Source organism: Geospiza fortis, unplaced genomic scaffold, assembly GCF_000277835.1.
Source record: "Geospiza fortis unplaced genomic scaffold, GeoFor_1.0 scaffold118, whole genome shotgun sequence".
Taxonomy (NCBI): Eukaryota; Metazoa; Chordata; class Aves; order Passeriformes; family Thraupidae; genus Geospiza; species Geospiza fortis.
In genome coordinates, this window is record NW_005054380.1 from 727184 (window position 1) to 740880 (window position 13697).

General features: G+C 52.1%; 1 protein-coding gene and 1 long non-coding RNA gene across 2 annotated transcripts in view; both read left to right on the forward strand.

The window, feature by feature from the left end:
* The window catches only part of EPHB1 (EPH receptor B1), a 44874-nt gene extending 42643 nt beyond the window's left edge, over positions 1 to 2231 (forward strand). Inside the window, exons 14-16 of the mRNA XM_031060306.1 lie at positions 1 to 164; positions 621 to 776; positions 1389 to 2231. The exon at positions 1 to 164 is cut by the window's left edge and continues 19 nt beyond it. Coding sequence (XP_030916166.1) covers positions 1 to 164; positions 621 to 776; positions 1389 to 1497 — 429 coding nt within the window. The 3' untranslated portion in view covers positions 1498 to 2231. The remainder of the gene's footprint in view (positions 165 to 620; positions 777 to 1388) is intronic.
* Positions 2232 to 2390: 159 nt separating this feature from the next.
* LOC115948343 lies at positions 2391 to 11378 on the forward strand. The gene is made up of 2 exons (XR_004082164.1): positions 2391 to 2729; positions 11041 to 11378. It is a non-coding gene; the product is annotated as an uncharacterized LOC115948343 (long non-coding RNA).
* Positions 11379 to 13697: the final 2319 nt, after the last annotated feature.

Below are 13697 nucleotides of genomic sequence, written 5' to 3' on the forward strand. Positions count from 1 at the left end.
CGCCCGCCGCCCATGGACTGCCCGGCCGCGCTGCACCAGCTGATGCTGGACTGCTGGCAGAAGGACCGCAACACCCGCCCGCGCTTCACCGAGATTGTCAACACCCTCGACAAAATGATCCGCAACCCGGCAAGCCTCAAAACTGTGGCGACCATCACCGCTGTGTGAGTGCAGGGCGTGGGGATGCTCCCTGCCACCTTCCCACGCTGTGGGGAAAGGCTCCCCTAGAGGCTTGAGAATCCATAAATCCTTAGATGGGGGTGGGGGGGTTCTGTCTTCACTCTGCCTGACAGACAAAGAACATGTGGTTTTCAGCCAAGCGACAGCAATAATTCTTTGCTATTGATTCTTTATGGTCTGTGACCGTTTGGGTGTGGTAGCTGCTCTGCTGACGCCTCATCCCTGTGGCTCCCACAGATGGAATGCAGTGTGTGAGCTTGCAAAGCACTGCTTGGCACGGCAGTGTTCCCATGGGACAGGCCTTCCTCATGGCCTTCCATGGATGTGTGCTGGGGGAGCACAGGGATACTGGGGGTGGATTGGGGAGTGTGTCCCTGTGCTAGGCAGGACGGCCCCGTGGTGCCAGCCAGGCTTGTCCCCAGCGGTGTGTCCTGTTTCAGGCCTTCTCAGCCCCTCCTCGACCGCTCCATCCCCGACTTCACTGCCTTTACCTCAGTAGATGACTGGCTGAGCGCTGTGAAGATGAGCCAGTACCGGGACAGCTTCCTGACCGCTGGCTTCACGTCCCTGCAGCTGGTGGCCCAGATGACATCCGAGTGAGTTGGCCATGCCAGGGTTGCCCAAAAGCAGGGTGCTGCCCAGCTGTGGAGGTGGGGAGGTCAGTTCAGGGCAAAGGACAGGTGTGAGCATCCCTTACATTGGTCACCCAGAGTCTGGAGGTGGCCACATTCACTATTCGGGGGTCAATGTGTGGGTGTCTCCCTGTTCTCAGTGATGCTTATGGGGCCATGCTTGGGCTTTGTGGATGTTCCAGCTAAGCTTACCTCCACAGAATTCACAGAATGACTGGGTTGGAAGAGATCTTAAAGATCATTGAGTCCAACCCATGCCCTAACACCTCAACTAAACCATCCAGTCTTTTCTTAAACACATCCAGTGATGGTGACTCCACCACCTCCCAGGCAGACCATTCCAGAACTTCATCATCCTTTCTGTAAAAAACTTCCTAATATCCAATCTATATTTCCCATGATACAGCTTGAGACTGTGTCCTCTGGTTCTGTCAGTGCTGCCTGGTGAAAAAGACCAACCCCCCTGACTACAACCAATCTTCAGGAAGTTGTAGTGATAAGGTCCCTTAGCAACAGCAAACCAGGTTCACCACCCTCAGCTTGCCATTGACTTTCCTCTGTCTGCTTGTCTTCCAGAGACCTCCTGAGAATAGGGGTGACTTTGGCTGGGCACCAGAAGAAGATCCTGAACAGCGTGCAGTCCATGCGAGTACAGATGAGCCAGTCTCCGACCTCGATGGCATGACGTCCCTTGTCCCATGGGGAGGGGCCGGGGAGGGCAAAGGTGGGAGGGGAGGAACTGGCACGGGGCAGCGCTGCCAGAGGAGCCACTGCTGCCTGGGGACTGCCACTGCAGCCCGAGGATGTTCCTGGGACTCACCTCTGACTGGTGACTTCCATTCCTCACCAACAGAAGCACACTTACCAATGTCATGGGGGACAGCGTATAAATACGTATAAATATGTACAAATCATATATTTAAAAAGCAAAGCAAAACAAAAAAATCATAAAAAACAATGAAGACAAACCAATGTGCATTGGGGAAGCAAACCCAAACCCTAGAGACCAGACTCCAATCCTGCCACTAGTGAGCAGTGGTCGAAACTGAGAAGGAGGAAGGGGCTGTTGGGGAAGGGAGAGGCACGAGATGGAGCATCCTGTCTGGAGGAACCACCTTCCTTTTTCTTCTTTTGCCCTTCCTACCTGCCCTGGTCCTCCTGGCTCACCCCGCTCCCCTCTCTGCTCACGGACTGGGTGGAAGTGTCCTCAGATGTCTCTGCAGCTCCCTACCATCCCACCCGGGTGCCGCTCCGGCAACTACCAAAGGACTTCACTGACCACTGCATGGGGGATCCAACTCAATCCAGTTAATGTCTTCATATTGAAGAAGAGATGTACCTTCAATAGAAAACCTTGGGTTTTGGTTTTTTTTTTCTCTTTTGCTTGCATTTTTTTTGCAAAAAGGAAAAAAAAGGATTAAAAAAAAAAAAAACAAACTCTCCATCCTGGAAAATGGAAAGAGGTGTTCCCGTGTGTGTGTGCGCGCTCATGCGCCTGTGTATGTTGTCAACCTTCCGTGGACTCGCTGCTCGTCCAGGACTGAAGACCAGCGCTGACCCTGCAGCCAGCTGCAGGCCAGGCCCAGGGGGGGCCAGGGGTTGTACCCACAGCCCCCAGGGGCAGGAGGCAGCCTGGAAGCACCTGGTGATGAAGGAAGCGCTCAGCATCCTGCACGTGGGGAGGAGGATGCCAAGGGCCGGCCGGCACGGTGGGGATGGGACGGGACTGGAGGAGCCACCGCTTGGCTGTGACTGGGTTGGTGGCTGCTGGAGGAGAGATGCTCTGGGAAATGGACTACTCAGGCCTCCAGGGCCTCGGTGATGTCTGGAAGATGGCTATGGAGGACTTTTTCCCCCATCTTGTGGACCTAAGGATTTTGATATTCATTTATGGACTTAGGTTTCATGGCTTCAGAGGTAGGTCTGAGTGTCTTGTGTATCTCTGTCCATCCATCCATCCATCCTGCTCTGTATTTTTCTGCTCTTCTTTATAGCTTCTCCCAGTGGATGTTTCCCCATTTAATTTGATCTTTATTATTCTTTTTTTTTTGGTTCCTCCATTGGTCTCCTAGGCAAATTGATCTGGTTAAAATTGCCCAACACGTGTCAGTGTTTACCCAGAATATTGTAAGGCTTGGCCATCTGACTTCCCTGTGGATCACGCAGGAGTTTATAAAATGAATGAACTCTTAATAAGGCTTTTACTTAGAGGGCTGTGTGCGAGTTGCAATGATCCATCACCGTGCTCTCGCTGGCGCTGTGCCGTGTGGTGGCAGAGCAGTGGCATGGGCTGGCTGTGGCTGTGCCTCAGGGGCTGCAGGTCCCAGCTGGGATTTGGTGGTGTGGTGGCTCATATGTACGTGGAGATCCTCTGTCCTCCTCACTCACCCTCATCCCTCTCACTCTTCCATCCCCACCACGGCAATACTCCACATCTGCTAGTGCCATGGGAATGTCCTGCATCCATCCATATCCTGGGGGGGGGTTCCTGAGCCACAGGGATGCCCCATGTCCAGCTGTGTTATAGGGGCTGCTTTACTTTTCAGCCCACATCTATCTGTGCTGAGGTGATGTCCTGTGTCCATCAGTGCTGTGGGGATGGCTCATGCCCACATGGGCTGTGATTTTTCCCCATGTTTCTCTTTGCCATGGGGCTGCCCATATCCAACTACATCAAGGGATTGCTCTGTGTCCATCTGCCCCATTGTATTCCCATCTATGCCTGGAGATACCTCACCAGATTTGCTTGCTGCCTCTGAACACAAGGAGAAAAGCCTGTGCTCTGCTTGCTGCTAGCACCCGTCCACATCTCCTGAGTGGGAGCACTGTCCCTCCTGTGTTGGGGCTGTCAGGGTCCTCTGTGGCTGGGTGGACCCCTGTGTATCCCGTGAGGAGCACATGCTCATTTCATGGTGGTTCATGAGGAACACGTTTGTGCTCGTGGTTCATCACCACCAGCAGGTGAAGGATGCTCTCTACACCTCCAGTGCTCTTTGGAGCTCTTTGGGGTGCTCTCTACACCTCCAGTTTTTTTTACTTCTATTGCCCAAGGCAGGTGACCCGTGCTCTGCTGAAGAATGGAACTAACAAGATGCAGGAATGAGCTTGTTTCAATTCACTGAACTCCCCCCAGAGAAAGAGGCAGAGAAAAACCCCCCTTGTTTACAACAGCAGGAACTGCTCCTCTTCCTGTCTGATAGGCGATTGCTAATACCTCTCGGGATGCTGGCGGCCCAAATCTGTATTCTGGGATGTTGTCACACGGAACACAACATGCAGATGGAGCAGGCGCCGCGCATGCTAATGCGCCGCCCCGCCACATTGGTATTCGCTGGCACTAAAGGGTCCTTTGTGGATTTTTTTTATGATTTCTCTTTTATTAGAAGGAAGCTAAAGGTGTTTAAAGGAACGAGTGACAGCCACACAGGCTAAATATCAATACTGCACCTTTATGGCTCCCCTGCCGCTGTTGCCAGCCCTGCAAGCACCTGCGAGGCAGCTGCTGCAGCCTGCTCGGTGCTGTCCCTGCCCCCAGCACACCACAGCAACCCTGGTTTAGTGTAAACCCTTTAATGCAGAACCACAATGTCACAGGGTGAGAATGGGTCTCTGAGACCATCGAGCCCAGCCTGTGACTGATTCCCACCCTGTCAGCCAGTCCTGAGAACTGAGTGCCATGTGCGCCATTCCTTCAACACCTCAAAGGATGGGCATTCCACCACCTCCCATTCCAATGTTTAATCACTCCTTCAGTGAAGAAATTCTTCCTGGTGTCCAACTTGAACCTTCCCTGGCACAGCTTGAGGCCATTTTGTGGTGAATATGAAATGGGAATCAGTCCTGCTCATCCCACCCAGCGGGCCAAGTACCCCTGAGGGATCAAACAGGCTGTCAGGGTGCTCAGGTGCCATCAGAGATGCCAAGACCCTCTTGGTTCAGTTTCCCAGGGATGATGCTCCTTGGCTCTGGGCCACTAGCAGTGCTCCTGGGCATTGCCAGGGCTGGTGGCCTTTCCATTCTGTTGCCCTTTCCCAGCTATCTAACATCTGATGTCTCCTGAGCTGCATTAGAGCAGATGATTCCCATATGCCATCACTCCTCACCAGCTGTCCCCACATCTTGGCCTTGTTCTGGGACCTGTATGTGTCCCCTCCAGGGTGATGCAAGAGCCCAGCAGCAGACTGGTGGTGCTCCAGGCTGAGCAAAGAGTATGCAGGTGGGCTCAAACAAATCCCTGCAGTGAAAAGCCATCATGGGCCAAGGGAGTTGCAGTCTAGGTGATACTTGAGGGAGGGTCACCATGGGCCACCTGTTCTCTTGCCTTTCATTGAAAGTTGTTTCATCTCAACCAGGAGATTTCATGAAAGGCCATCAGTTTGTTAGTGGAAAACAAAGGGGAAGTCCAAAATAGCCATGTTTGGTTTTTATTCTTTTTATTGAAGAAAAAAAAAAACCAGTATACAAATTTCAGATGATTTCTGACAGATCATTTTGTTACTTTAGAGGCCTTTCTTCCACATAAAATCAGTTTTTCAAACTGTGAAGCCTTTCTGTGTGGAAGTGACAATGCTATCCCTGCCTGGCCATGGCAGGAGTGTTGTGTTTGACCTGCTCCTCCTTTTCCTTTTCCAGATGCCAAGGAAGAGGCTCTCACCTTGACTTGGGTGGCACCGCTTTGATGCTGCTCTGTTGCTCCTACTCTGGTGAGAGCCTCTTCCTTGGTGTAAAGATGAACACTCCAGTTTCACATCTTCTGATCCACACTGGTTGGTGTTGGACTTCCTTTCTTTGATCAAAGAGGAGAAGGGATGGCTCAGAAGCTGTTTTCTGCCTGCAGAGTTATGGTTTAAAGGGAAGAAAAAGGAGTTTTAGATCAAAGAGGACCAACTGCACAGGCTTTTCCTCTGAGCTGGGCTCTATCCATCACACAGGGTCCTGATGGGTTCTTGTGCCATGTGGAAGTGCTGGGAGGGGCCCGTTGCTGGTAAGCCCCACTGGGTTGGATCCTGACCCCTGCCACTGCTCCTGAGTGAAGCTCAGTCACAGTGCCTTGCTCCTTTGGCTGCAGCCCACGTGAATATCCATGCATGGATGTGGCTGCGTGCCTGGGTGAGCCCACCTCACCCTCACCCCTGATCCTGGCCTTTCACTTTGTGCTCTGCAGTCATCAGCTCCTTCTCTCCATTTCTATGGCAACTGTAAAAACCTCAACCCTTTTGTGTGTTTTTAGGGGATTTTTTGTGTGTGTGTCTGGGTTGGCTTTGTCCTTTTTGCATAGAGCGTTAAATCAAAAAAGGGACTTTTGGCTACCAAACCCCTGCTCTGAGCTTGGCCCAAGGTCTTGTGTGAGAATCAGTGGCAAGATCCTCACAACTGGACTGGGTATTGCCAAGTGGCTCCACATTTCCAGCCCTGCTGTTACTTCCCTCATCCCCCAAAAATCCCCATTTGCAATTCAGCTGCATTGTTCTTCCCTGGGGCTTTTCCATGCTTTTTCCACCACCCATCCCTGGGTGTGATGGAGGAGCAGCAGGCTTCTCAACACCAGTAATTAAAAGGAGATGTGGTGCCTCTGCCAGGGAAGGTGAACCCAAGCCCCTCGCATCTCTGAGGCTTGAGTGTGGAAGAAGAGCGTGTATTAATGGTATAATTACGTGCCTCTTTCCAGATAAAAAAAAGGAATGTATTTTATGCCATTTAATGACCTTCAAATTAACAGTTCTTTGAAAGCACTTATGTATATTTAATTTTAAATATTTCTGCAAGTCAGAGCAGGGTTTGCAATGAAAACAGCAGGCAGCCGGTTTTTAAATAAGAGTGATCTCAAACCATTATTTCTGAGCCTGTCAGCTCTTGGTGCCTCTAATGCTCCTTTGCCAAGGAGAAAACAGGGCCATCCCTCCCCCCTTGCCTGAGTCCCATGGGATCTCTTCTGCTTTCTGCTTTTCCAGGTGTTTGATTCAGAGAGAGGGAAGGGCTGGGTTGGGGTTGGGTTGCAGAATCTCAGCAATAAGTTTGCCTGCATCCCAAGGACATCTCTGTTGGAACATTCCGGTTGGCCCATGGTCTGGGATAAATCGTTGGGCATCACCTATGAAAGGTTTTTTGCACTGCCATCAGCCCCTGCCGTTGTTCTGAGATGGGGACAGACACGTTTCCCTTTGTTAAGGTCTGAATTAAGGCTTTTGCCTCTGATCCATAAAAACTGCCGATATATCTGAGCCACTCTGTGTTCACTTGGTAATCATTACTCTTAAACATTGAATCTGAGTTAAAAAAAAAAAGGATCAATCAACTGCTGAGACAAGGAATGGATTTACAGACTCAGAAATGTTCTGTAGCTCCAAGGCCACCTGTCCTCCTTGAGCTGCTGGTGGAAAGGGTGGGGCCCTAGGAGTCACATCCAGCTCCAGCACTCATCCAGGTGCTGCTTGTCCCTGCTGCCCCAGTGTCCCCACTGCATGAGGAGCTGCAGGGGGATTTAGTGTTCAGGTCATTTTCTGCTGTGGTGCCTCTTCTGTGAAGGATCCTGCCAGGGTGGATAGTGATCCAGTACTTGGATCATTCCCAGTGAGTCTCCTCAGAATTTTGGAAGTTCCAGAAGCTTCTTGAGTGATGATGGGGAGAAGCTAGCTTTACAATGACAGGACTCCTGTGGCAGGTTGTTTCATGCCATCAGTGATTTCTTTGCTGCTCCTGTTTTATATTTTTCCTATTTTTGGGGTGTTGGAGGGGTTCTTTGGGATCATCTTGGATCATCAACCCTCCTGCCATGATGGAATGGTTCTGTCTGTCCCAGCTGAGCTCAATCTCCTCCAAAGCCTGTCTGGGAGGTGTGAGAACTGCCGTTGGGTTGTGCTCTCCCACTTTTGATGTCCTCAGGGTTTGGCTCTGTGTCTCAGGGGAGATATGCTGGCTCCTGTCCATCACTGGGCCCTGATGGGCTGTGTTGCCTTCCCAGAGTTTGACATGGAAAGGGGAGCTGCTCCAATCAGGAGAGGACCTCCTCTGCTTTACCTGGCAGGAAGAGATGTGAGGTGGGAACCATGAGCATCCATGGCAATCAGTGTGGTGTCTTGGTTCCTGTCAGAGCAGCAGATCAGTGCTGGGGAGGGAAGTGCACCTGTCTCAGTGACCATGGTGCCCTTCACCTGTGCCTTTTGGGGTTGTCAGAGCTGCTGGCACTTGGGTGGCATCCCAGGGCTGTCACTTTTGGCTGGCTGTCCTCCATGGACCAGCACTGTGAGCACCCCTCCACCCTGGGCACAGCTGACCCCTTCTCCCCGTCTGTGTGCGAGCATCACTGCTGCTCCTGCTCTCCTTCCTCTGGCCATTGGAATTCAAACAGCCCCAAAGCCCCTGGCTGTCCCGCCCTGCTGCATTGCTCTGCTGTAGTGGCAGTTTTGGGGACATCTCTTGTGGAACCCAACACGTGATCAGCTGCATTGCAGGTGACACAGCCATGGAGGGGGTGGCCCCATCAGTGGCAGAGGCAGGATGGCGTTGAGGTCTCCTGGCCTACCTCTGGAGGATTAATGCTGGAGGAGGTTAATCTGAACAAACCAGCCCTGTGAATTTTAAGTGGATTAGCTGAACTCTGCTCCTTCCCAAAGCAGACAGTGCCCTTTTGGGGCGCATGTGGAAGTGGATTAGGCAAAAATCTCCTTAAGGCTGCGTTAATTCTAGATAAGTGTAAGGAGATTAACGCCCGTCCACTTAAAAAAATTAATTGGAGTGAACTTTTCTCTGTGTCCCCAAGTAAACAAGACTCAGAGCTTTCTCCATCCAGCAGCTGGGCTGTGCCTTTCCCTTCTCTGCCCTCCCATCCCCTCATGTTGTGCAGGAGCTGCCATCGTGGTGGGGGAACCTGCTTCTCTCTGATTATCCTCAGGGCCCTCATTAGGCCATTGAACCCTTGTGTGAAGGTAGGGAGAGAGGACAGGAAAATTATGGTCACCATCAGTGCAATTATCAATGCTAATTAGTGCCAAGAAGGACTGACAGCTGGAGGTGCAGCCCATGGCAAGTGTTGTCTGAGGAGCCAGGTGAGCCTCACATCACATCCTTGTGGGGCTTCCATGGACAGGCAGATGTGGAATGTGCACATATTGCTTGGTTTACTTGTTTTTCCCCACCGTGCTTTGGCTGAACTCTTCAGATTCCACAGCCTAAATATTTGGGAGCCAGCCAGAGGCTGCCGTGGTCAGGCACTCAGGCTGGGGTTAGTGCCTGTGTGGCAGTGCCATGTCATGTCCCTGATGGTGCCTGGATGGGGATGGGGCTCTGGGAGGCCCCAGGGAAAAGGGGGTGAGATGAGACTCCTTTTGCAGAGGGTCTGGAAATGGGCTGGTGCTCAGGGGGGGCTTGCAGGATACAGGGACAGCTTTGGGTCACCCCCAGAATTGCCTCCATCCTTCCTCATTCCCACCTTTTTCCATGGCATCACACAGGCACAGCGGCTGCATTTGCAGAGCCACCCATCCTTGATTATTTTGGGTATTTGCAATTCTGCCCCTTCCAGGAGTGTGGAAAGGGAGAGGCCCGGGGGGTGACACGGTGCCTGCATCCCAGCCACGCTGCTCGACAGCTCCTTCCCTCTTGGAACGCCTTCTCACCGCACAGACGTGGCCCTTTCATTGCTATTTGTGTCACGCCAGCTCTCAGAGGCTGAGATCAAAGCCCTGCCCGCCTCGCAGGGGTTCCCACGCCGGGAGGAGGAGGAGGAGGTGGGATGAGGGATGAAGGATGAGGGGGTGACTCGGTGGCTGCGTATCTGGGGATGAGCTGCGCTGCCTCCAGCCCCCCCAGTCCTCATCCAGCTGTTCATGGCCTGTCCCTCGGGTCTCTTGAGATCCATCCTTTGGGGTCGGCTCAAATCATCCTTGGCTGTCCCTGGATCATTTTTGCCCGACAAAGAGAAGGGCTGCAGCTGCTGTGGCAGAGCCGAGCCTGCAGCCACGCTGAGCCGGGAATGCCGCGGGGGAAGGCGGTGGCGAGGCCGGGAGCGGCGCCCGGGGCCGGAGGCATGCTCGAGTCCGGCTTTAATGTGGCAGCATCCGGAGCCGATAGAAATCACTGCCGACGTGCACCCAGCCCCTGGACCCGCCCGGCTCTAGCAGCGAGTTCAGCATCCTTACATCAGTCGTGTTTCTGTTACAGCGTTTTTTTCCAGGTGTTTCGCTGTTCTGATCCCACTAACGTTAATGAGAGCTGTGAGACCAAACTAAGCATGGCACCAAAAGTGGCCCCCTGCGCCCAAGAAATATCCAGCAATATCTTTTCCCCCAGCTCAAGTTCCCTTTTTAAAAAGATAATCTCAATTTCTCTTCCCTTTTCTCTGCCCCTTTTCCCATGAAACACTACATTACTAAATAAAACTTTCATTACTACCTGGGTTTGCTAAAGAAAAAAATTATTTCCATTCAAGAGAATGATGAATTTTAATAGGAGTGAAATGTCAGGCACAGCTGGGGTGGGTTTCTGAAAGCATTGGTATTTTGGAGAGGCACAGAGATGCCCAGCAATAATTAGCCAGTGAGCCCCCTTTTTTTGTGACCCAGCAAAAGGACCCAGCAGTCAATTGCTTTGTTATTTAATGTGCTGCCTTTATGTTTCCAAGGTGCAATTGTATATTAAAAGCATCTTTGCCTCTCCAAAGTGGCTAAATAATGGGATTTTGCTGCTGTGTGGTACTTGTTGGTTATAGGGTGTGGAGAAGGTGCTCCTGGGGCTGCTCCTCTGGTTCCCAGACCTTTTGGTTTCCCCCTGGCAGCAGAGAAAATGGGGATTTTTTTTTTTTTGTTACATTGGAAAAAGCAATTTGATGGTGCCTGGTGGTTTGCTCCTGCTTTACACCCGTGGGGGCTCATTTTGCAGTGGGAGGGGGTGGAAAGGCATCTTGGCTGAGGGGGGACACAGATACCCTCCCACCCCCAAAATCACATCCCAGCCTCCGCTCCCTAAAGCGACTCAGCTTCACAAAGAATTCCATCTCTTTTCCCCCTGAAGAGAAATGGAGAGCTTTCAGTGAAATCATCACTTTTCTGACAGCATATTAATTAATCCCTGCTCTTCTTCTTCTCTTTTTTTTTTTTTTTTTTTTTTTTGAGAGGCTGCATTTGCTGTAAGAAGCCTTTGGGTTTCTCTGGGTGCAGGGAAGGACGCGTAGCTCTCTGAGCTCTGGACCTGCATATTCTCACCCTCTCCTCGTCTTCCTCTTGCCTTGCAGGGCGTCGAGTGCAGCATTGCAGCGGGGCAGCAGCGTCGGACAGGGGGCCCCAGGGGCCGCTCCCCAGCCCAGGATGCTCCGGGAGGTCCCGCAGCGCCCCGGTCCCTGTCCCCCCGAGCCGCGGCATGTCCCGGGCCAGCCCTACCCTGTCCTGTACATAACCAGTGAGATGTCTGTAAAAGATTTCAACCCTTGGAATTTTTTTTTTTGCTCCCCCGTCCCCCTCCCTTTCTTCCCCAATTTGTTGATTGTGTTGAAATTGTCGGAGTTTGTAACAGTATCTTTCAGAGAATATTGTACTGAAGAGAAAATTGCACTCAATAAAAAGGATGAAATAAGCCTGGTCCCTCGCCTTCCCCTTCCCAGGGGCAGCCTTCCTGCTGCCGGCTTCTCTTCAGCTCGGAGCTGGGGGAGTGTTTGCCATGAATATTCATTTGGGGAGCTGGCTGCGCTCCACCGCTCCTTGACTTTACCTCGAATGTTGATGTCTATCAGATTTGGCTCCCCGGTTTGTAAATGAAGTGACTTTATTCTCGGCGATCCCTATCGGAGCTTGCTCGCAGCAAAAAAGCCGGGAGAAGGAGTTTTCCTGGCGCGGCTGTTTGTGCGGAGCGCCTCTCAGAGCCCTGCTGGGCGATGGCTCAGGGAAGCCGCGCTGGAAGCGCTGCCTGGGATCAAAGTGCCGTCCCTGCTGCTGGCTCCGAGCTTCCCGAGTCCCGCTGGAGCCTGTCCATGCACCTCGTCCTGAACCTGCTTTCCTTAAGGATTACTGTAATTGATGGCTGGAAAATGGATTCTTCCTCGTGCATTGGCTGCACTTGGGCATTTTGTCCTGCTGGGATCAATCACACAACCCATCCAGCTCTGTCACACATGCTCTTGGGGTGGTCCTGTGCAGGCTCAGGAGGTGGACTCCATGACCCTTGTGGGTCCCTTCCACCTCAGGATATTCTGATTTTCTGATCCAGGTGATGCTGAGAGCAGCTGGTCCTGCTAGCACTGGGAATATCCTCCAGCTGACAACAGGGGCTGAAACCGGGGCTAAAGGTTTTGTAAATTAAAAATAAGCAGCCACCAATGAGCTATTTGGGGTTCAGAAAGGGGAGCTGCTACTGGGAGAGCTCTGGAGGTGGGGTTAGGGGTTCCCGAGGCTGGAGTTTTGGGGTGAGCTGTGGGGAGGGAGGCAAGCAGTGCTTTAGCTGTAGGTGGGGAGAGCCCTGGCATCCTGTAAATTGTCCCACCAGTGGTGGTGTTGATATGAGGTGTTCTCCCGGCTCCTGTCAGGAGATTTCCAAGTCCTTTCTGCTTCTCCAGGGCCATTGTAGCTGGGATGTTTTCCTTACAGGGATTTTTGAGTGAGTGAGTTCCATGTGCTGATGGGGATTGCTCCAGGTCCCTGCAGGCAGGACTCCACTGCCCCAGACTCACATACCACAGTGAGGTTTGCCTCACACTTTACACAGGGATACAACTGTATTTTGGGTGTTTTGCATGCTTTTTTGCCAAGCCCATCTCGACAAATGAAAGCAGAGAGTCTCTGCCATCTTTGGATATGCAAGCTGCAAATAGGCAGCAGCTGATGGAGGGCAGAGTGAAGTTGTTTGTGTCCTTAATTGAGTAGGCACTTGATTTAATGGGCTTCTGGTGTGGTTTAAATGAGTGTTCCTGTTTGTTGAATCCTCTGGGATTTGGGATGCTGGGAGGATGTATCCTTCACACAGGTCAGTCTGAGGTTTTCCCCTTAAGTAACCAACAGACATTTACAGCCAGTGCTTGATGTTCCCAAAGTAGTTTGCCTTGGGAGAGCCTTTTAACAGGGTCTGGGGGAGCCCTGCTCTCAGTGTGGTGGTTAATGGGGCTCTGAAGGACCCTGGGGAGCTGAAAGCCCCTTGACAGAGCCTGGACATGGCCAGGCAGTCCCTGACAAGCCCTCACTCCCTGACACAGGTTTATGCAGCTGCAGGCTCTGGAAGCTGTGTTGGATTTCCCCCAGGGGATTACCAGTCTCCATCTCCGCCTGCGTCCCAGCTGGAGCGAGATGTCATTTATGAGGCCACACAGCATCCAAAGAAACTTTCCCGGAGCTTTCAATACAGACACAGGCAACTGTCACTGCCAGAACAGAGCCTAACCCTCAGAATGAAAAATCTCCTTCATGGCACTCAGGTTTGAAAAATGGAAGCAGCGTGTTGGCTCTGATTGCCCCGCAGCAGCTCCCAGAAATCCCAACGCACCCGGTGCTCCAGCACAGCACAGTGATGCCAGCCTAACTCCAGCCCTGGTGCTGGAATAAATCCTTATTTGCCTCCCTGGAAGGAGCAAACTGAGCCAGGACTGTGCTCAGCTCCATGGGGTGCAATGAGGGGCTTCCCTGGGCGCTCTGGTGAGAGACTCTTGCTCTTATTCCAATGCACAGCTCTGGCCCAAGGACAGCCCTTCCCGTGGGAAGAGAGTGGCTGGGAATGTATTGGCTGTGCAGAGATGTGGCAGGGAAGGAGGGAGAGGTCAGATACACATCCCCTGGCCTCTCCCACCTCCCCTCCCTCCCACACTTGGCAGTGCAAGACAAATAAAAGATGAGCCCAAGAGGACCATAGGCTAAATTGTAATTGGAGCAATATGGGCCAATGATAAAGTTCTGTGCCAACCCACATTAA